This window comes from Prionailurus bengalensis, chromosome F2 (assembly GCF_016509475.1).
Source record: "Prionailurus bengalensis isolate Pbe53 chromosome F2, Fcat_Pben_1.1_paternal_pri, whole genome shotgun sequence".
NCBI lineage: Eukaryota > Metazoa > Chordata > Mammalia > Carnivora > Felidae > Prionailurus > Prionailurus bengalensis.
Genome location: NC_057353.1, coordinates 83,389,880 through 83,413,069, shown reverse-complemented (window position 1 = coordinate 83,413,069; position 23,190 = coordinate 83,389,880). Strand labels below are relative to the sequence as shown.

General features: G+C 49.8%; 1 protein-coding gene across 2 annotated transcripts in view; it reads left to right on the top strand.

Moving 5' to 3' along the window:
- Positions 1-23,190, top strand: part of ARHGAP39 (Rho GTPase activating protein 39) — a 110,004-nt gene that overhangs the window by 71,322 nt on the left and 15,492 nt on the right. For both annotated transcript variants that reach the window (XM_043602123.1, XM_043602124.1), the window contains exons 4-6: positions 12,312-12,395; positions 18,202-19,525; positions 21,045-21,606. In XM_043602123.1, coding sequence (XP_043458058.1) covers positions 12,312-12,395; positions 18,202-19,525; positions 21,045-21,606 — 1,970 coding nt within the window. The remainder of the gene's footprint in view (positions 1-12,311; positions 12,396-18,201; positions 19,526-21,044; positions 21,607-23,190) is intronic.

The window sequence follows — 23,190 nt, the reverse complement described above, 5'->3', positions numbered from 1 at the left end:
CGAGATCAAGAGTCGGCCACTTACCCAGATGTGGCTCACACACATCAAATCTGTTGCATCGGTCCAGTTTCTTGCTGATTTTTTGTCTGCCTGATGTATCACTTCTGAAGAGGTAGATTTGCCTGTTTCTCCTTTTAATCTGTCACTGCTTCCTCTGTGTTGAAGCTGTGGATTGCACATGAATTTAGGACTGTTACGTTTTCCTGGGGAATTATTCCTTTAGTCATTATGTCATCACGTTTTTGCCTTGAATTTGGCTTGCTTTGATCCTGGCATAGCATTGCTGTTTCTCATTGGTTGGTATTGGCCTCTTAACATCATTCCCCAAACTACTACCCTTTCCTTATACTTTGAGTGCGTTTCTTCTAAATAATGTATAGCTGTTGGGTTTACTTGACACCTACCTGCCTTTGGTCTGACAGGATGATTGCCGTTCTGTTTACTTAGATCACTGACACAGCAAAAGGATTTAGTTTATCATCTTTGTGTCCTTTCAGGTATGTGTTCTTCACTGCTGCCCTCTCCTCCCCCGGTTGTCCCCATGCTGCTCCCACTCTGCGCACCTGGCATGCGTCTTGCGGGTCCCAGGTGCTCCTGTGACGTGTGGGCCGTAGGCTGGGTGCCTCCTTCATGGGTACTGCTTTTCCAACCACTGATGGCGCTGCACCCGCCCCTGCCCCTCCACTGCCGGGGTCTCGGTGCGGGCCCCGGGGTCTGTGCAGCAAGGCCACCAGCAGTCCCGGCACCGGGCTTCAGTTGGTGGGGTGGGGAGCGTCTCACCAGCACTTTGATTTCTGTTTCTTCTTTGCCTCTGATTCTTATTCTTTCTTCTTGAGTTCATTCGCCTCTTGAGTTTTCTCTTGTGTTTGTTGGCTTATTTGTTTTTGCTCATTTTCCCACTGGCGTTGCTGGCTTACTTTCTCTGTTAGTTTGCAGGAGTTCCTGTGTTCCTGATATCAATTCCTCATTGCTTTTAGATACCATGAGTGTCCTGTCCTCTGTCACCTGACTGCTAACTGGTCCCTGTGTCCTTTCGATGCAACCAAGTTTATTAGTCTTTTGGCCTAGTGGTTTATGCTTTTAACGTTTTATTTAAAAAGTTCTTCCTTGGCCTACATCCAAAGATACTCCCTTCCATGTCTTGCATTTTCCTTACAGTTTATCTTCACATTGAGACCTGCATCTGCCTGGAACTACTTTCCTGGGGGGAGCTACTTTCCTTCTCATCTCCAAAATGCCCAACTTTGCCCCAGACCACAGTCACGCCTGTGTGTCTGCTCACGTCAGCGGCCCGAGCCCTGGGTGGTGAGGAACCCCCTTCTCTTCTTGATCTTTAAGACTGTCTTAGCTGGGGGCACCTGGCCAGCTCAGTCGGTTAAGCATCTGACTCTTGATTTCGGCTCAGGTAATGAACCCAGGGTTGTGGGTTGGAGCCCCATGTCCGACTCCGCGTGGAGCCCACTTGATCTCTGTCCCTCTCCTGTTTGCACTCACACACGTGCTCTCGCTCACTCGCTCTTTCTCAACAACAAAAAAGACTGTCTCAGTCTCAGCTGGTTACGTGCCTTACTTTCGTCGTATAAATGCTACAGAAGATCCAGGGGGCGTTCTCATTGGACCCATTGACTTGCGTTCTGAGGAGTGCTGACCCCTGACAGGTAGCCGGTCCCCCGTGCCTGCAGGGCCACTCAAGAGGTCTGCGGTCTCTGGTTCCCAGCCGCTTATATTTGCTGCTGCTGAGTGAGTAGTTCCTAAGTTTGTGTCCCCTCATGTTTGGCTGTTACTATTACAGAGAACTAGTAGACTGCCTTTCTCTTTGGTTTTGCCTTTTACTAGGTTAAGTAGATTTGGTTTTATTTTCCCTTCTGTCATGTATCTTATTATTCCACGGAATTTTTCTTCCGTGGTTGTACTTAAAATGCTTGTGGGCATGTGGGACTTACCAGGACTCTGCAGCCAGTGTCTGCCTTGGCCACAAGGTTCCCAACCCCAGGAGGCCTTCTTTCTTTTTCAGTTAGCCCCTGTGTAGATTTGCCCACTTTTCTGTTTCTTTGCCCATGGTTCCTTCTTACCTCATTCTTCTTTAGATAATTCTTTCCTTTCTCCTCTGTAAGAACATGTTAATGGTAAATTTGCTGTCTTGATCTTATAGAAAATATACCACATTTTCCCTCATTTTTGAGAGTTAGCTGAATCCATGCACGTCAGCCGGGACATTGGCCCCATCTCCTCTCCCCAGGGCTGGCCGCCTGCCTGAAACTATTCTGGCTCATTACCAGCCACCACTTCTGTTCATGGCAGGTAAGAGCAATTCTGTGGTGAGGGTCCAGACGGTTTACACAGCAGAATGTCATCCACTAAAAATCTCCTTGTTTTCAACCAGAAGCAGCTGTCACACAACTCCCAGAGGTATTTTCCCTCTGGGTGCCACGTTTGAACAGAAGAGCCACGCTTATGTGGTGGCTGTGCCACAGGACAGAAGGTCACATGCACAACTTCAGTGCACACACTTACGGATGCACACACATGTGCTCTCACACAACACCCCACGTATAGTTGTTAAGGTGTCTCGGTTTAGGGTGCAAATCAGGTTGGGTGCAGTTGGACTGGACTGCTGTGTTGGGTACATTTTGGGAAGGGCTGCGAGAGCCTCTGGGCGGCTGGAGTTCCAGGGTGCAGCAGAGCCCTGGGCTGTGGTCCCTGCAGCGTGGGGGGCATGGGGGGCTTCGGCTGCTTCTGGGTCTGGGGGTATACAGTCTGCAGGTCCCGACCCTGCTCCCCCCGAAAGAGAGCCCTGCCAGCTCCCAAGGCCCTCCCGCCCCAGCTCTTCTCCCAAGGGTCACCATGCTCAGCAGCTAGGCTGGCCCGGACCTGGCTGTACTCAGGTGAATCTTGTTTTAGTCTCCAAGAGTGTAAATTTATTTAGCTTCTGTTACATATTCTAATCATTATATTGTGTCTAAGGAATAACATCTAAAATGTCTGCATTCTACAATTTATTGGGCTTTTTTGTTGTTTAAGTGATAATGCAATTTGGAAATATTCTGTGGACACTTGAAAACCAGTGTTCCCAGAGGACCTCAGTGGCTCAGTTGGTTAAGTGTCTGACTTTGGCTCAGGTCATGATCTCACAGTTTGTGGGTTCGAGCCCCATGTCGGGCTCTGTGCTGACAGCGCAGAGCCTGTTTAAGATTCTCTCTCTCCCTCTCTGCCCCTCCCCTGCTTGTGTTCTCTCTCTCTCAAATAAATAAAAACTTTAAAAGAAAAAAAATAGTTTTCCTAGTTTACGAGTATGAAATCCCATGTTCATTTATGCATTTTCACTGCATCAATGACTTATTTTTTCCTTTTGATGTCACAGGCTGGGCCTCAAGGCCCTATGGGCGCCTTGTTCTGCCTGTGCAATTGTAGCTCTGTGTGCTTCTGCCCTGTGTTAGCCAGTGTGTCAGATTTAATTGTGTTACATCTTCGACATTGAATACGTCCTCTGTCGTCAAAAAAGGACTTTCCTGGGGGCGCCCTGGTGACTCAGTCAGTTGAGCGCCTGACTCTTGATTTTGGCCCAGGTCATGATCCCAGGTTCATGGGTTCAAGAATGCCCTGTGCCAGGCTCTGAGCTGAATGTAGAGCCTGCTTGAGATTCTCTCTCTCTCCCTCTGCACTTCTCCCCTGCTCTCCTGCTCGCTCTCTCTCTCTCTCAAATAAAAAAAGATTTTCCTTCTCATGGAATCCCCTTCAGGTGATGCTCTGGCATTGCTCTAAAGCCTTTCTGTTTACTTGTTTGTGTTTGTAGTTTTGCCCTTTTTTTGTTTTGTTTTGTTTTGTTTTGTTTTGTTTCAGTTTCCCAATTAGCTTTGGTTAGGACTCTCTAGAGCATCATGTGTGGATTTTATTATTTCGCCCAGTATAAGATGCTGTCCTTTTAAGGCAGGAGGCTCAGGGCCCAGCCTCTGTCACCCCATGTGTGCTTCTGACAGCTGTCTTCAGCAACCCGTGTTGGTTTTCATTCTCTCTGTTGGTGTGGAGTGTTTGTTTGCATGTGTGTGTCACTTTTGCCATAGTTTGAATGGCATCTGTCCTTTTTTATTCAAGGATATCATTACAGATTTTTATTCTTGTTGAAAACAAAAGAATTTTGTGCTTTTTAAAAATGTTTGTTTATTTTGAGAGAGAGAGCATGCACATGCATGAGTGGGGGCGGGGCAGAGAGTGGGAGTAAGAGAGAATCCCAGCGCAGAGCCCAGTTCAGGACTCGAACCCACGAACCCTGGGAACATGACCTGAGCTGAAATCAAGAGTCTGACACTTAACTGACTGAGCCACCCATGCGCCCCAAGAATTTTGTGCTGCTTAATCTTTTTTTTCCCACTAATTTACTGAAATTCTGAAATTAACCTCTGCCCCATCCATCTCTTTCAATGAAATTCTTACAAATGTGCCCTTAATAACAACAGATCAAGCCATATGAATCAATGACATTTGACCTCCGTGATGGGGCATTGGGTCAGGCGCTCGGTCTTGCCTGCCCATAGCCCGCCTGGATGCTACATCTCCCCTGCCACCTGCAGAGTTCTGGAGCCGGGTTCTCCCGGTGGAGCCTTGAGGTTGGCCTCGCTGTCCTCTCAGTCCATCAGTTTTGTCTGCTTTTTTGCTTTTAACCTTGGTTGTTGCCGAGAGGGAAAGTGACTCAGCCGTCCACCCAGTGGGCCTTTGATATAAGTTTTATGTAGACTTAGATTTCCACTTTGATTTTTGAAAAGTTGCTCCTCTTCCCAGAGGGACAGAAACAACCCCTCAACAGCTTTGCTTCCTGAGGTAGAGGTTTTGGGGTGAGGCAGGTGTGGATTTTTCTTTTTCAAATTGGTGGTAGTTTGGGGCGCCTGGGTGGCTCAGTCGGTTGAGCGTCCGACTTCGGCTCAGTTCATGATCTCGCGGTCTGTGAGTTCGAGCCCCGGGTTGGGCTCTGGGCTGACCGCTCAGAGCCTGGAGCCTGTTTCCGATTCTGTGTCTCCCTCTCTCTCTGCCCCTCCCCCGCTCATGCTCTGTCTCTCTCTGTCCCAAAAATAAATAAACGTTGAAAAAAAAATTTTTTAAAAAAAGAAAAAAAAAAAAAAGAAAAAAATTGGTAGTTTTACTGATCTTCCCCCTCCCCATTATGAAGATACAAATTTTCACAAAAACCGTTGAAGTAGTCCAGGAAAGCATAATGAAAAGACAAGATCCCGCTCAATGTTACGATTCTGACCTCGTTTCTTCTCAGAGGGGGAGGTGACAGGCATCAACAGCCATGTGTAAAGCATGCATTTTGACACGTGTTGGTGTGTGTGTGTACTTGTGAGACTGCACAGTCGTGATTGTGCACATCCCTGTGGGCCACGAGAGTCTCCTTTCCCTCGTCACCCCAGCCCTTCTTGGTGCTGCCACTCACTCCCAGGGAGCCACCGATCTGCCTGGTGTTATTATGGAGCAGTTTGCATTCTTCAGGTGTTTATATAAATGGAATCAGACAGCATGGACTCTTTTTTGCCATCTTTCACTCGGTGTAACTGTCTTGAGAGTCGTTACGTATGTCAACAGCTCGTTGCCTTTTCAGTGCTGAATAGTACTCCGTTGTGTGGGCCCTCCTCCTTGAGATGGCATTTCGGTTGCTTCCAGGTTTGGCTGGTACAAATAGAGCTGCTGTGGGCATTAAGGTAAATACCTGTGCACACACACGCTTTGATTTCTCACAGGCAAATAAATGCCCAAGCACGTTGTGTGACCCTGCAGTGCGGTGCACAGACATTTACCACTGTTGTGTCCTCTTGACGAACGGATCCCATTATCATCACGCAGTGCTCCCTGATGCCTCATAGTGCTCTTTGTCCCCAGATCTGTTTGTGTTAATACAGGCACTCCAGGTTTCTTTTGAAGTGCCACCATGGTATCTCTGTTTCCAGCCTTTACTTTTAACCTGTTGTTATGCTTTTATTGTAATTTTCTCTCAGGCAGCACATTGTTGCGTCCCGCTTTTTTATACAGTCTGTCTTTGCCTTTTATTTGGGGATTTAGACCACTCACATTTAATGTGATTATTTGTTTTTTGTTTTTTAATTTTTTCTTAATGTTAATTTATCTGTGAGAGACAGAGAGAGAGCATGAGCAGGGGAGGGGCAGAGAGAGAGGGAGACACAGAATCGGAAGCAGCTCCAGGCTCCAGGCTCTAGACTCTGAGCTGTCAGCATAGAGCCCAACGTGGGGCTCAAACTCACGAACCATGAGATCATGACCTGAGCTGAAGTCGGACGCTTAACTGACTGAGCCACCCAGGGGCCCCTTAATGTGATTATTTGCATGGTTAGGTTTAGATATGTCATCTTGCTTTTGCTTTTTTTTTTTTTGGTCCTCTCTGTTCTTTGCTTTTTTGGTTTTTTTTCTTCTTTGGGGTTAATTGAACATCTTTTAAATTCAACTTTATGCTCTGCTTTTTACTCTCTGCTATGTTTTTAGTTGCTGTTTGGGGGTTTATAGTGCATATTAACTGATCAGACTGGGCCTTCAGGCAGTTTGTAATACATCACCGCACCTGTGGTGTGAGAGCCAACAACACACTCCAGGCTTCCTCCTGGTGCTGTCATAGGTAAACCACTTAATACGCTCGCTATTTTTGCTTTAAGCAGCCAGTTATGTCTCAAAGAGATGAAAATAAAAGGAAAACATTTCTTACATTAACATCTAGTTACCATCTCCGGTACTCTTCACTTCTGTTGTAGATTTTTACGTGGTTGATTGACCTCCTCTGCCCGAAGACTTCACCAAACATTGCTTGTGATGTGAGTCTGCTGGTGATACCTTCTTTTACATGTGTGTGTCTTAGAAAGTATTTCCCTCTCAGGGGCGCCTGGGTGGCGCAGTCGGTTAAGCGTCCGACTTCAGCCAGGTCACGATCTCGCGGTCCGTGAGTTCGAGCCCCGCGTCAGGCTCTGGGCTGATGGCTCAGAGCCTGGAGCCTGTTTCCGATTCTGCGTCTCCCTCTCTCTCTGCCCCTCCCCCGTTCATGCTCTGTCTCTCTCTGTCCCAAAAATAAATAAACGTTGAAAAAAAAATTAAAAAAAAAAAAAAAAAGAAAGTATTTCCCTCTCATCTGTGAAGCGTGTCCCTGCTGGGTCTCAAATTCTTGGTGGACGGTGTTCCCATCTTGCCACACTGCCCTCCTCAGCCGCGTCACTTCTGGTGAAAGGTCTGTCCTCTTCCTCACTTTGTGTCTGGACAGATCGTGTCCTTTCTCTCTGCTTCTTTTAAAATGTTCTCTGTTGCTGGTTGCGAGCAATTTATGATTTGCCTTAGTGTAGTTTTCTTCATGTTTCTTGCTCAGGGTTCATGGGGTTTCTTGGACCTATAGGTTTATAGTTTTCATCAAGTTTGGGAAATGTTTGGGGTTTTTTTCTTCTGATATTTTTTTTGATCATCCCTGCAGAGCTCCAATCATATGTAGAGTACGCCTCAGCTCACTGATGCTCTCGAATTTTCTTTATTTTCTTTCTTTCCTTTTAATCTTTGTTTTCTCTCTGTTTCATTGGGTAGTTTATACTATTATGCTTTCAGATTTGCTAATCTTGGGACACCTGGGTGACTCAGTCAGTTGAGTGCCCCCCTCTTGATTTTGGCTCAGGTCATGATCCAAGGGTCATGGGACCGAGCACTGTGTTGGGTGCTGCACTGAACATGGAGCCTGCTTGAGATTCTCTCTCTCTTCTTGCTCCTTCCCTGCTTGTGTACGTGCATGTGGGTGTGCACACACACACTCTCTGTCTCTCTCTCAAATAAAAAACAAACAACAAGAACAAAAAGACAAATCTGCTAATCCTTTCTTCTGCAACGCCTGTCCTGTTGTTAAGCCCTTCCAGTGTATTCTCCATTTCAGATATTGCAGGGTTCTCTGGAATGTAGATTGAGACTTGTTATCTATTCCTTCTCTCTGCTTACCATGTTTGGTCCTTTTTTAGCCTTTGAACATATGGAATACAGTTTTAATAAGTCGTAACATTCTTGTTACTAATTCTGTCATCTGTGTCAATTCTGGGTCAGCTTTGATTGATGGATTTTCCCCTCACAGTTCATTTTGAGAGAGGGGCTGCTCCTGAAGAGGGAGGGCTCTTGATGTGCTCAAGGAACAGCAGGAAGGCTAGAGGGGCTGCTCAGAGGAATCATAGGAAGTTGCTCTGGCCTACCTTCCAAACCAGTTGTAGGTATTCATCTGTTGTGGCTTGTGATGAGATTTTACATACTTCATCTTTGAAAGTTTTTTTTTACACTGGTGGTTACTGCTAAATACTGATTGTCAATCCGTGAGCATCACTTGGAAGGCATTTATCAAATTCTCTTAGGGGCACCTGGGTGGCTTAGTCAGTTAACCGTCCGACTTTGACTCAGGTCATGATCTCCTGGTTTGTGGGTCCGAGCCCCACGGCCAGCTCCGTGCTGACAGCTCAGGGTCTGGGGCCTGCTTTGGATTCTGTGTCTCCCTCTCTCTCTGCCCTTAACCCACTCGCATTCTGTCTCTGTCTCTCAAAAATAAATGTTTATTTATCAAATAATAATGTTATTAATTAAATAAAATAATTAATTTTATAATTTAATGTTATTAATTAAATAAAAATGTTTATTTATTAAATAATAATATTAAATATAATGTTTATTATTAAAAAATTCTCTTAGATTCTCCTCTTGATATTTGCCTTTTAGTGTGCCCTTACATTGCAGATTAATAACTCCTACTGCAAGTTTTTGGAAGCTCTTCAGTTACACGGTAAAGTAGGTTTTGAAATAGGGAAATTTCGTCTGCACTGGCACTTACATAAGGTCTGGAAGTCCTGCTGGAACTGTAGTTTGATACTGGAAGATGTGTGACCTGGCTCGAACCCCCTGCGCTTCCCCCACTCACTGCTCCTTGCGCCTTAGCACAGCGGCTTCGTTTCTGTCCTGGAGGGTGCCACACTCTTCCTCCTTGAGCTTCCTCTGCCTGGTCTCTTGTTTGCCCTGTTCACTGCCCAAACACGCCTCCCAGAGAGCTGCCTCTGACCTCCCTCCCTGGGCCTGCTCCATGTCTGGGTCCTGCAGATGCCTGAGGATCTGGTTCATTCTGTGTTGGTCCCACACTGAGGGCGAGTTCTGTGGCAGCAGAAATGTGTCTGCCTTACCCATCTTGTGTCCCTGCCCCCAGCCCAGGCCCCGCATGGAATGCTTCGGCAGCAGTCTGGAGGAGAGGTGAGCCCTGGGTACCAGTGGCTGGAGTTAGAAATGGAAAGGATGGGGCGCCTGGGTGGCGCAGTCGGTTAAGCATCTGACTTCAGCCAGGTCACGATCTCGCGGTCCGTGAGTTCGAGCCCCGCGTCAGGCTCTGGGCTGATGGCTCGGAGCCTGGAGCCTGTTTCCGATTCTGTGTCTCCCTCTCTCTCTGCCCCTCCCCCGTTCATGCTCTGTCTCTCTCTGTCCCAAAAATAAATAAACATTGAAAAAAAAAAATTTTAATTAAAAAAAAAAAAAAAAAGAAATGGAAAGGAAAATGTCAGGGTCCCTGAAGGCCCAGGGAAGTGTGACACCATAGAATTCAAAAGGAGGAGGTCTGAATACCTCCAGAAGGTAATGGTGCCATCCTGGTGGTGGAAAAACTGTGTTGGCTTTGGCTTTGAAGAAAAAAGAACTGTGTGTCAACCTGCCTGGGTACAAGTCAGGCAAAGCCACAATGAGCACAGGAACATACGGGTGATAGCTGCAACTCGGGCCAACCACCAGGTGCTCCCAGCTCTGCGGGATCTCTGTCGGCTTTTGGTGGCCAGCCGGAAGGAGGAGGGATGTACCAACTGAGGTAGATACATGTATAGACACCTTACAGATGTGTTTGCGCACATCACTCTTCATGTTTCTAGCTTTTTCTGTAGCATGATTACATGTTAGGAAATACCACCAGCATTTGCCATTCACTTATTCAACTTCAACTTCTATTCATTTATTCTCACATTTTTATGGGCGCCTAGGTGGCTGAGTTGATAAAGTGTCTGACTTCAGCTCAGGTCATGATCTCGCGGTTTGGGAGTTTGAGCCCCGCTTCAGGCTCTGTGCTGACACCTTGGAGCCTGAGGCCTGCTTTGGATTCTGTATCTCTCTCAAAAATAAATACACATTAAAAACATAAAATAAAATAACATTTTTATTAGAGAAGCAATGCACATTAGTTGTAGAAAGTACATATAATTACATGGAAAAAAAATTATAAAGCCCATTAAATGCTATGTATCAGTTTTCTGGCATTTACCTTTGCAGTTTTGTTTTCTTAAGTTATTTATTTCGAGAGAGAGAGAGAGTGCATGTGCACGAGTCAGCCAGGGACACAGAGAGATAATCCCACACAGACTCAGTGATGTCCGTGCAGAACTTGACGGAGGACTCAATCTCACAAACCATGAGATCATGACCTGTGCTGAAATCCAGTCAGACACTTAACTGACTGAGTCACCCAGGCGGCCCCCTTTGCAGTTTAAAAAATAGTACAACAGCAGAAGGGAAGCAAAAATAATATAAAAACAGGGAGGGGGATGAAACATAAGAGACTCTTAAAATACGGAGAACAAACTGAGGGTTGCTGGAGGGGTTGTGGGAAAGGGGATGGGCTAAATGGGTAAGAGGCATTAAGGAATCTACCCCTGAAATCATTGTTGCACTGTATGCTAACTAACTTGGATGTAAATTTAAAAAATTAAATTAAATTAAAAGAATTTGGAAAAAAAATAGTACAACAGTATTTCCACAATTGCATTCTGCTTCTCAGTATGAACAATACTGAGCGAATATGAGTTCCCATTGCTAGACACGTGATTTGTTTCCAATGTACTTGCTAAGTATGAAATTTTTAATTCCTGTTTACTAAATTCTTATATACATTTAGGTCAATATTTGTGTTTTCTGCTGCATTCCAGAATCTGTGTAGTTCTCTACCAGTACAGTACTGTTTTAATTATTTGCCTCTATAATATTGTTTGTATCTAATGGTAAAAATTATTACTCCCATTATCATTTCTGAACTTTTTCTTAGTTATGCTTACATGTTTATTTTTTGGGGTTAACTTTCCAAACATTCTAAATTTTAAAAACATTTCTTTCTATTGGAAATGTTATAGAATTGAATACATTAAATGTATTAACCGATTTAGAAGGTATATCTTCATAATTATTGAATTTTCCAATCCAAGGAAACTTGTATGTATTCACATTTCTTTAAGTACCTCATATATTTATAATTTTACTCATACTGACCCAACATACTCCTTTTTAACTTAATTCCTGGATTTTTAGTTTCTTTCTGTGGTGGTTATTGCTGTGATGAAAATGAACTTCTTTCCTAACCAGTTTCTGCTGAAACACAGATAATCGTCTCTCACTTCATGTGAGTGATACAACATTACAATCTCCCTAATCCTTTTGGTAGTTTTTCCCATGATTCCTTTACTTTTTCTAAGTTCACAACTAATGACAATTTTCTCTTTTTCAAATATTTAAATCTTTTTTTTTCTTGTCTTTACCGCACTGACTAGCATTTCCAAAAGTACGACATACTGGTGGTAAGAGGACATGTTCTTATTCTGACTTTAATGAGTATGCTTTCAGCCTTTTACTACTAAATATTATGCAGGCCTTGAGTTTAATATGGATACTCTTGATAAGGTTAAGTAAATTTTCTTTTACTTATGGGTTACAGAGATTTTAAAGCATAACTAGACATTAATTTGCCCACATGCCTTTGAACATCTGCCAATATAATCACCCACTAATTTCTTTCCCAGATAATGAATGCCTGTTGTGCTCCACACCCCCACTCTTAAGAAGCTTATCATCCCAATGAGAGTATTTCTAACCCTGCTTCTTTCTCAGGTCATCTAGCCAAAGTCTCACTAACCCCATCACCATAGCCTTAGAGTAGAAGCCCCAGCTCCAAGCCATCTAAGCTCCTAACATCCAAGATGGAGCAGTCGAAGTCTTTGTCCTCCAGCTTCTGGAAGGGGCCACAGCGGGGTTGTCCCTGCTGGAGGGCAGGTGGGTCTCCAGCCCATTTTGTCCAGGCCATGTGCAGTGAGGCAGGCTTAGGGTAGAGGAAATATCCATTTGACATGGTGAAGGGGATGGCTTTGTGGGCTGGACACTGGGGTTATTCCTGAGAAACTAAAAGAATGACTCTTATCTTCTTAAGAGTGAAAGGTTTATTGTTTTGAATGTACCATATTTTAAACGTATTACAGTCATGCTCATGTCTTTTTTTTCATCTTGTTGTGTTTCAGCTCTTCACCACCAGGAGTGTTCCTTGAGAAGGACTATGAAATTTACCGGGATTATAATGTGGATGGACAACTTCTTCACTACAGGTAGAACCCACTGTGTCACACTTGGCCCTGTCTTCTGACTCAAGGGTGGTGTTTCTGGCAGCTCTTAGATGAGCTGGAGAAGAATCTGGCTCAACAAGAAGCAATGAGCTAGGTGTATGCAGCACGTGGGGCCCTGTACTAGCCAGAGGAACATGAGGAAAAGCTGTTGGGGCCACCAGCGCATGGGTAGAGGCCTTTTGGAGTGGCCTCCAGGCTCATGTGGCAGCTTTGGGAAAGCTGGAAGAAGCTTGTCACTGCCCAGTTTGGAGAGCTGTGGAGCCCATTGCTCTTAACAGAGGAGTGAGTCCCTGGGCGATCCTCAGCATGTTCTCTCCTGGAGCTCTAGGCTAGGTGTCACAGTGCTTCCCCAGGCAAAGTCAGGAAGATCGGTGTTAATCACAAGGAAGGAAGTGGACATTGATTGGTCTCTCTTGGTCATGGGTTGGCCTTGCAGAGTATTGGAAGGTTCCAGAGATGACCCTTAGGACCCAAGGGCACAGAATCTGTCAGGCTGGGCAGGGGCCATCCTCAGCCCACTCATAGCTCCGGGTGGGGTTCCGTGCCTCTTGGTGGCCTAGGTGCCCTCAGCACAGACCAACAGGAGTGATACCAGTGTTAAGTGAGGAATTTGACCCCCTGAGGGGTCTTTGGTGGTTTGCTCCGACATTTTAAAGACCAGTGTTGGAAGTGCTAACTGGGTTTGTTGATAGGGGATGGAATCTGAGCCTGTCTGGGCCCATCAGTGTGGGTGTGTGACTGAGGGTATGTTCTGCACCAGTGTGAGTGCATTGAGCACTGCTCTGGTGGGCTGCCTATCAAAGCCCCCCACACTCTGCAGGGTACGTGTGACCACCTGGGCTTTGGTGGCCTGTTGCTGCGCTGGCCCTGCCGCCCTGGGTGCCATCTGAGCTGGGTATGAGAATAGCAAGTTGTAGTTTTAGGAGTGCAGCCATTTTGCACACGTGATACCCACTTCCTAAGGAGGTGGTAGCAGAGTAATTCCTGGCTGCTGCCGCCTCCTCCTCTTCTTCTTCTTTTTAATCTTTATTTTTAAGAGAGAAAGATCAAGAGAGAGAGAGGGAGAGCATGAGTAGGGGAGGGGCAGAAAGAGAGGGAGACAGAATCTGAAGCAGGCTCCAGGCTGTCAGGCCAGAACCCAACACGGGGCTCGAACTCACAGACCATGAGATTATGACCTGAGCCGAAGTCAGATGCTTAACCGGCTGAGCCACCCAGGCGCCCCGTCCTACAGCACGATCTTGATGGCCCACAACGGACAGGCCACGCCATGCCTCCTCGGGCCACAGCCCTCAGCACCCTCTGCCAGGCAAGGATCTTTTTTTACCTCATAGCCCCTGAGGGGGGCCTGGCGCCAGGGTTGTGTCATTACCTGCTGAGTGATGAAAAAAAGTACAAAAATAATGCTTCATGCTTGTTGAGTGTTTCCTGTATGTCAGTACTGAGCTGAGGACTTTATCGTATGCACATTATGTTACTTAATTCTCATAAGAACCAAGGAGGACACTAAGTCAGTGATGGTAAGTGATATTCCCAAGCCCTGCAACCAGGGAGCAACAGGCTGGCATCCAGTCTCAGATCTCTGGATTCCAAAGCCAGCAACCAGGAGCAGAGTTCCCAGGAATGGGAGCCTGCATCCTGAGTCCTGCTACTGTGTGACTTCTCCTCAGGACAGCGAAGCCGAGCTGCTGGGCATCATTGTCAACTGGTGGGTTCGGTTCCTGGCTGTGCTGAGTGGGCCACGTAACTGGCGTGTTGGAGTAGGCTGCCTCACCCACCTCCAGTAATTGGAAGTCGTGGCCTTATGCAGAAAGATCCAGCAGTAATCAGAGGACGGAGGCAGAGATGGCAAACTATACGACTGGTTTAAGACACTTGGGATTTCTACTTTTGCAGCGGTAGATTAACTTGTCTGAGACCAGCCTAAACACAGAGAGCAAAATAGATGAAATTGTCCTGAAGATCTACTAAGGTGTGAGGACTTGAGGGCTGAGGAGGGATCAGTACAACCCAGCACACATAAGATACTGCCTCTCCCCCAGGACAGTTGAGAAGCTGAGCCGACCTTTGAGTGGTTCCATGACTCCAAAGTCAGAGTCACAAAAAGGAGCTCTAGTTAACATTCCATGTGGACCCCTGAAAGGCTACCCCCAAACCTAAACCAGCCTTCAAACCTAAACCTGATTTCCCGTCAGCTCAGTCTGACATGGGATTCAGGTTATCTGCCCTTTCCCCAGCTGCCTGTCAGAAACAAAAATAAACCCAGAGCCTCAAATTATCTCTACAGTTTTTCATACGTAGTCCTTAGAATATCAGTCTAAAAATTATCTATGTAGAAAATCCTAAAGAATTGACAAAAAAACTCCTAGAACTGATAAGTGATTATGGCAAGTTTGCATGATACAAAGTAAGTTTACAAAAGTCAATTTCTTTCCTATATACTAGCAATGAATAAGTGGAATTTAAAATTAATACCATTATGCATTAGCACCCCCAAAAATGAAATGCATAGGTGTAAATCTAGCAAGATATATACAAAATCTATATGAGGAAAACTACAAAACTCTAATGAAAGAAATCAAGAACTAAATAAATGGAGAGATATCCTATGTTAATGGACAGGAAGATTCAATATTGTCAAAATGTCAGTTCTTTCCAACTTGATCTATAGATTCAGTGCAACCTCAATCAAAAAACCCCAGCAAGGTATTCTGTGGATATCAACAAACTGATTCTAAGACTTAATGGAAAGGTGAAAGATCCAGAATACCTAACACAGTATTCAAGGAGAACAATGTTGGAGGACTAATACTCTTGATTTCAAGACTTACTGTGAAGCTACCCTAATGAAGACAATGTGGTATTGGCAAAGAACAGACAAATAGGTCAGTGTAAGAAAATAGAGAAATAAACCCACGACAATATAGTAAACTGATTTTGACAATAGGGAAAGGCAATTCGGTGGAGCAAGGATGGTCTTTGCAACAAACAGAGCTGGGACAACTGAACCCCCACATGTAAGGAGATGAATCTAGACACAGATTTTACTGCATGAAACTTAGCTCAAAATGGATCTCAGAGCTAACTGTAAAACTCAGAACTTACTCATACAAGATGACACAGGAGAAAACCTAGACGATTTTTGGTATGGTGATGATTTTTAGATACAACATCAAAGGCACCATCCATGAAAGAAATCATTGATACAGTGGAACTTCATTAACATTAAAATTTTCTTCTCTGTGAAAGATGTTGTCAGAGAGTGAGAAGACAAGTCACAGCCTGGAACAAAATATTTGCAAAAGCTAGACGTGATAAAGGACTGTTATTTAAAATATACAAATAACTCTTAAAACTCAACAGTAAGGAAACAACCTGAATTTAAAATGGGCCAGTGGGGTGCCTGGGTGGCTCAGTCGGTTAAACGTCTGACTTGTGATTTCATCTCAGGTCACAATCCCAGGGTTGTGAGATTGAGCCCCTCATCGGGCTCTGCACTGACAGTGTGGAGCCTGCTTGGGATTCTCTTTCTCCCTCTCTCTGCCCCTCCCCTGCTCACACTTTCTCTCTCTCTCCCTCTCAAAAATAAATCATTAAAAAATAAATAAAAAACAAAACAGGCCAGAGACCTTAACAAACACCTCATTAAAGAAGATAAATAGATGGCAAACAATCATATAAAAGATGCTCCACATCACATGTTATCTGGGAAATGCAAATTAAGACAACGAGATCCGCCCGCACACCTACTAGAACGGCCAAAATCCAGAGCACCGACAACACCCGATGCTGGTGAGGACGCGGAGCCACAGGAACGTTCGCTCGTGGCTGGTGGGAAAACGGAATGGGGCAGCCACTTTGGAAGACAGTCTGGAGAGTTCTTATAAAATTAAACATGCTCTGGCCACGTGATCCTGGAGTCACACTCCTTGCTGCTTATTACCTAAAGGAGATGAGAACTTGTGTCCACACGAGAACCTGCACACGGGTGTTCACAGCGGCTTCATTCAGAGCCCCCAAACCCTGGAACAGCCGAGGTGTCCGTCAGCAGGTGAACGGACAACCTGTGGTCCATCCAGACAACGGGATGTGGGTCGGCACTAAGCAGGAACGGGCTGTCGAGCCGTGAAAAGACCTGGAGGGACCCTAAATGCGTATTACGAGGTAAAAGAAGCCAGTCCGAAAAGGCTACGCACGGTACGATTCCAAGTCTGTGACATTCTGGAAAAGGCAAAACCGTGGAGACGGTAAAAGACGAGTGGGGGCCAGGGGCCGGGGGGACGGGAGGGACAGAGGATTCAGGGCAGTGAAGCTACTCCGTGTGACACTCTCAGTATCGGGCACACGGATCACACGTCTGTCCAAACCCGCAGAATGTGCGGGCCTAGAGTGAGCCCTGAGGTAAACTGTGGATGCCGGCTGCTGACGAGGCATCACGATCAGGTACCCGTGTCCGTTCACTGACTGGGACGCAGGTACCACTCTGGCGGGGATGCTGACAGCTGGGGAGATCGCACACGAGCGGGGGCAGGGGGTATATGTGAAGTCTGTGTACTTTCCCCTCCGTGCTGCTGGGAACCTAAAAGTGCTATAGAAAGTTTTCTCATCTGTGCCTAGGTGCAGAATGTTATGGGTGAGGGCAGAGTTGTAGGAGGGGAGTGTGGTTGAAAAACAGGACCTGAGATGCTGGGGGCGGGGGGGGGGGGCAGTGATAGGTGGCCCACCACCCCATAGGAGCACAGGCAGGTACTGAACCCAGGAGTGAGGCCTACAGAGAGATAACCATATTGAATCCAGAGTTAGGCCACTGGAAGGACCACCCTGGCTATCTGCTGTAGAAATAGTTCTGTGCCCAGTGCTGGGGTGGGACCAGGGCAGAGATGCACACACAGAAGCCCTTGTAGTGAATGTCATGATGGGTACCAGAGGTGGGGGCGGGCCTGGGGGAAGCTGTCTGGGCAGGAGAGCCCCCTGGAGGGGAAGGCTGCAGGGCTGTATTAGGAGCTATGTGCAGGGACCTCCCAGGACAGGAGCACAGCCACTCTAGGCTGCACTGCCCAGGAGTCAGGGCCCCAGCAATGAAGCGTGCACAGGTCATTTACAGAGAAGCCCCCCCAGCAAGTATCAGGCCCCTGAAGCCTGAAGCTCCCATTTAGGAAGTGAGGAGGACGCTGAGAAATGACCAGATCTCTTGGGCCGTGACCCCAGATACCTATGAGGCTGAGACTGGCAGGTAATGGGTTCAGGCTGATAGCTGGGCCAAACTTCCACCTCTCCCCAACAGGTAACCTGTGCCTGTTCCCTACCCAGAACCTCCCCCAGGTAACCTGTGCCTGACCCCCCCCCCCCAGAACCTCCCCCAGGAAACCTGTGCCTGTACCCCCACCCACCCAGAACCTCCCCCTGGAAACCTGTCCCCCCCAGAACCTCCCCCAAGGAAACCTGTGCCTGTCCCCCTACCTAGGACCTCCCCCAGGAAACCTGTGCCTGTCCTCCCACCCACCCACCCAGAACCTCCCCCAGGTAACTTGTCCCCCCCCCCAGAACCTCCCCCAGGAAACCTGTGCCTGTCCCCCCCCCACCCAGAACCTCCCCGCAGGAAACCTGTGCCTGTCTTCCCACCCACCCAGAACCTCCCCCAGGAAACCTGTACCTGTACCCCCACCCACCCAGAACCTTCCCCCGGAAACCTGTCCCCCCCAGAACCTCCCCCCAGAAAACCTGTGCCTGTGCCCCACCCACCCAGAACCTCCCCCAGGTAACCTGTGCCTGTCCCCCTCCCCCCCAGGACCTCCTCACTTCGGTGGAACTCAGGCACCAAGGAGCGTATGCTCATCAAAGTTGCGGACCGGGAGCCCAGCTTCCTCTCCTCCCAGGGCAATGGCTATGCCCTAGACAGCCAGTCTGGCGGCCGCTCCCGCAGACCCTCTGGTGGGCAGCACTCACCCAGCCTGCAGACGTTTGCCTCAGAATCTGATGGCCCCGTCTTCTTCCCTGAGCGGAGGTCATCACCCTTCCTGAAGAGGGCCGAGCTGGGGAGCTGCTCCCCGCTGCTGGCCCAGCCACGCAAGCCTACCAGCGACTCGCAGCCCTCCTCCCCACGCTACGCCTATGAGCCCCCCCTCTACGAGGAGCCTCCCGTGGAGTACCAGGCTCCTATCTATGATGAGCCGCCCATGGACGTCCAGTACGAGGCTGGCGGGGGCTATCAAGCTGGCTCACCCCAGCGGTCTCCAGGCCGCAAACCAGCACCCTTCCCACAGTCACCCAAGCAGGGCTCCACCTCGCCCTACCAGCAGCTGGTGCTGACCAGGCAGAAGTGCCCCGAGCGTTTCCTGAGCCTGGAGTATAGCCCTGCAGGCAAGGAATACGTGCGGCAGCTGGTGTACGTGGAGCAGGCCAGCTCAAGCCCCAAGCTGCATGCAGGCCCAAGGAACAAGTATGCACCCAATCCCGGGGGTGGCTCACTGCCCCTGCAGCCCAGCCCCTGCCTGCTGCGGGATCAGCGCCTGGGGGTCTCCTCTGGGGACTACAGCAGCATGGAGGGGCCTGAGCTGCGGCATCAAGACGATGCTATGTCCTGGTCCAGCCAGCAGGACACCATGTCCTCAACAGGCTACTCCCCGGGCACCCGCAAGAGGAAGAGCAGGAACCCCTCTCTGTGCCATGTCCCCAGCGCCTCGTCCACCGAAGTCCCCGGGGACCGTGACCTCCTCGCTGAGCAGCCCCCGGCTGAGGAGCGGCCCCTGTGTGGGCCCGGCCTGGCCCCAGTGAAACGTGCAGAGGGCAAGACTGGCGAGGCTGAGCCCTTTCTGGCGCAGGCCCGGCTGGCCTGGGAGGCACAGCAGGCCCGCTTTCACACGAAGCAGAGAGGCAGCTGGGACTCCCAGCAGGACGGCTCAGGCTATGAGAGCGATGGGGCAGTGCCTCTGCCCATGCCTGGGCCTGTGGTGCGCGCCTTCAGTGAGGATGAGGCTCTGGCCCAGCAGGAGAGCAAGCACTGGCAGAGGGGCGCCTTAGAGAGGCTCGCTTTCCCCCAGATCCTACTGGAGAAGAGCATCTCTGTGCAGACCAACCTGGCGTCGCCAGAGCCCTACCTTCACCCCTCACAGGTAGGGAGGTGTGGCCGGGGTCCCTGGGCAGAGGCGGGGCAGGTGGCACTCCGTTCCCGACAGGCATGAGGACGAGCAGTGGGGCTCCCTCACCGCGGTTCCTGCTAAGGCCTGGCAGGATGCTGTCAAGGTATCTGGGGGTCAGAGGCTGTGCCCTGACTCCCTCCAGGTCACGGATGTAGGGAAGGCAGGGGAAACGGGTGGGCAGCCGCCCAACCACTGAGCCCCTGAGCTTCTGTCCTCCCACCTGTGAACGGGCTCTCAGGTGAGGAACTGTGCAGGCGGAGTGTCGGGCACCCTTGCTCAGAGCTCTTCCCAGTGAAGAGGAGAGGCCAGATACCTGGTCCAGAGGCCTGGTCTGGCTTGTCCTTCCCTGCTCAGCGCCAGGTGCCGGCGTCAGTCAGGCCCTCTGAGCCCACGTGTATCTTCTGTCTAGATCATGTGCTGGAGCTTGATGTCCCAGAATTTTGTGTGGGCCAGTATCTTAGTTTTCACCTCCTGACCCCTGACATTTCCAACCAGTCTGCCATATGAAGCCAAGGCCTGGCATCTGCCCAGAGCTGGCAATGGCCAGAGGGCCTCCCGGTATTGGGCTCCCCACTTCCACCCCCAGTCCTGCCAAGGAAGACATGCCCAAGGACCCTGTAACCTTGGGACGCCAGTGTCCCTGGGCGGGGCTGCCTTTGTGCCCCTCCAGGCTGGAGAGCTCAGAGCATCATTTCTGTCTGAGCTGAGAAAAGAAAGGGGTGTTACCCCAGTGACACCTCGTACACTTGTGCTGAAGCCATTAAGAAGGCAGGGAGGGGGCCTGGGGCAAACCCTCCCTCCCCAGCTTCGTGGGAGACCAGGCCTGCAGTGCAGGCCCCCTTGTAGGCCGACCTTGCCACTGCACAACCTCACTCTGCCCATGATCCCATGCGAGGATCTTCGTTGGAAGGGTTAGGCTCTGATGGGAAGGGACAGGCAGTGTAGGGGACCAAAAGTGACATTGACGTGTTCTGTGGAACTTTGATATGGGCTTTTCCGCATCCTGGCGGGGTTGCCCTTTTCATCTGCTTCCCAACCTCAGAGCCCATAGAACTAGCAGAAGCCAAGGCAAACAGCAGTGGCAAGGCCAGCAGGAGGCAGCATCCTTCCGCCACCAATGGGGGCAGCATTCCCCAGCTTCTTCCCACCTGAGGCCACAGCCCAGAAAGCCATGAAACACACCCATGGCTTCCTCCTGCCCCTAGACCTGCACTGGACACCCCCCCCTCCCCCCCCCCCCGCCAACCAACAACCCTTAGTCGCAAGAGTAGGGAACACTTCCCAGAGGCTGAGCCCCTAGGGTAAAGATTGGACGAAGGGCCTCTCTGGGTCCCCTCGCCAGCTGTGTGTTTATGAGGTGGGTAGAACAAAATGAGGCACAAGCCTCTCCAGCAGCCTCATGGACAGTGGTGGGGGGGTGGGGGACACACCTCTCTCCTGGCTGGGTCATGTAGGGCGCACACCCGCCTCATGGCCCCTCTGTCCTTCCTAGTCCGAGGACCTCGGTTCCTGTGCCCAGTTTGAGAGTAGCCGCCAGGCCCGCAGCGTGATGCCCAGTGCTAGCTGTGTGTTCCCCACCTTCACTCTGCGCAAGCCATCCTCGGAAACTGACATCGAGAACTGGGCCTCCAAGCACTTCAACACACATACCCAGGGCCTCTTCCGACGGAAGGTGTCCATCGCCAACATGCTGGCCTGGAGCAGTGAGTCCATCAAGAAGCCCATGATTGTGACCAGTGACCGCCACGTGAAGAAGGAGGCCTGTGAGATCTTCAAACTGATCCAGATGTACATGGGCGACCGGCGCGCCAAGGCAGACCCGCTACATGTGGCCCTGGAGATAGCCACCAAGGGCTGGAGCGTGCAGGGCCTGCGGGATGAGCTCTATATCCAGCTGTGCCGGCAGACCACGGAGAACTTCCGCCTCGAGAGCCTGGCTCGCGGCTGGGAGCTCATGGCCATCTGCTTGGCCTTTTTCCCACCCACACCCAAGTTCCACTCCTACCTGGAGGGCTACATCTACCGGCACATGGACCCCGTCAATGACACCAAAGGTAAGACTCAGTGCGCGAGACCCCTTGGCCCCCCCAGGCTCTGCCACCAGCTCAGGTAAGGGCCGTGGCAAGAACGTCCTGGTAGGCGCTGGCAGCAGGTACGTGGAGGCAGGTACAGCACCTCCAAGCAGACACACGTGTCCTCTGGGGGCCATGTCCTAGGATTCCACTAGGATGTGGGGTCCTTGGGGAGCCCCTCCTTGGCACTGAAGCCCTGAGAAGAACCACAGGCAATCCTAGAACAGGGTTCCCAGCCACAGGCCAACAGGTCAGAAAGAAGGAGGTTGGATGAGCACTGGCATCCATGTCTCAGTCAGCGGGCATCCACTGTGCCGAGGCCTTCATAGCTGGTCACTCTGCCTGATGGGAGAGCCATCAGGCAGCCCTGTGTGCTTAACTGCGTTTGCTTTCAGCCATGCTGTGGCCTGGAGGGGTAGCCATCCCAGGGGACTCAGGCTGTCTGTTGTGAGTGGGGAAGAGACTGGAGGGTCCCAGAGCAGGGCTCTGGCTCCTGAGAATAGGGAGGAGCATGGTGACTCAGGCCTGCATCGGCTTAGCCCCAGGCCACCAAGGTACTGCGAACTGACTTGGCCTTGAGCCACCTCAAAGAATCAGAGGTTCGACCAGCATGAGTAGCCAGGTGCTGGTGGCTGCCTGGGGCCAAGCGTGGGGCCACATTCTGCCAAGGGATCCCAAAAGCCATGAATCAGGTTTATCTGATCCCAGGCCTGGCCTCCTTTGGGGAGGACTCAGGGCCATGGTCTTGCCAGCCAGACGGTGCCTGTAAAGCTGACACAAGTCCTAGGCCAGGCAGAGAGAGAGGGGACAGGGCCAGAGATAACACCTGCACCTGCAGCAGGCTGTCTGCCACCCAGACAGTCATGAGTGTCCACAAGGCATGGCATGGAACCAGCACCTGACACATACGTGTGCAGATACGTGCACAGACGTGCACTTTCTAGGTCAGATGCCATGGGCTGCTGTTCTTTGGGAGCGACCGTCTACCTTGATCTGGCCAGGGCCTTGCCCCAGCCCAGGCGTGTGAGGCCAGGATGTATGCACACAATGATGGGGGCTGCAGCTACCAGGGCAGTGGTGGGTCTTAGGGAAGGCGGATCGAGCACAGCCACCATTCAGCACATCAGCCATTTGGTGGCAGATCTTAGAAGCCATGAGATTCTCATGAGGCATGCAGTTTTTGAAGCAGGGTCACTGAACACAGCAGATGGTTCTCCCCAGGTGGCTCCCACAACATGCAGAACATGCGACCTGGCGGGTGGCCCGGGGCGGCCTGGGTCTGCCTCGGTCTTCTCTGGCCTTTCTAGGACAAGATGGGCCCCCGTTAGCTTTGTGGTTCACTTCAGCGTATTCCACAAAGGCCTTAAAGTGTGTGTCCACTGCTCAACACGTAGCCCTCGGAGGCCCAGGGAGGGCTTGCTAAGTGAAAAGGTGAGTGAGCAGTGAACAGACAGAGGCCAGAGGCTCCTGGGGCCATTCCAGCCAGCTAGCTGGGGCTCCTATGAGGAACTTGAGCTCTGGGCCCCATGCTGGGCCCAGCAGGACACTCATCATGGCACAGAGGTT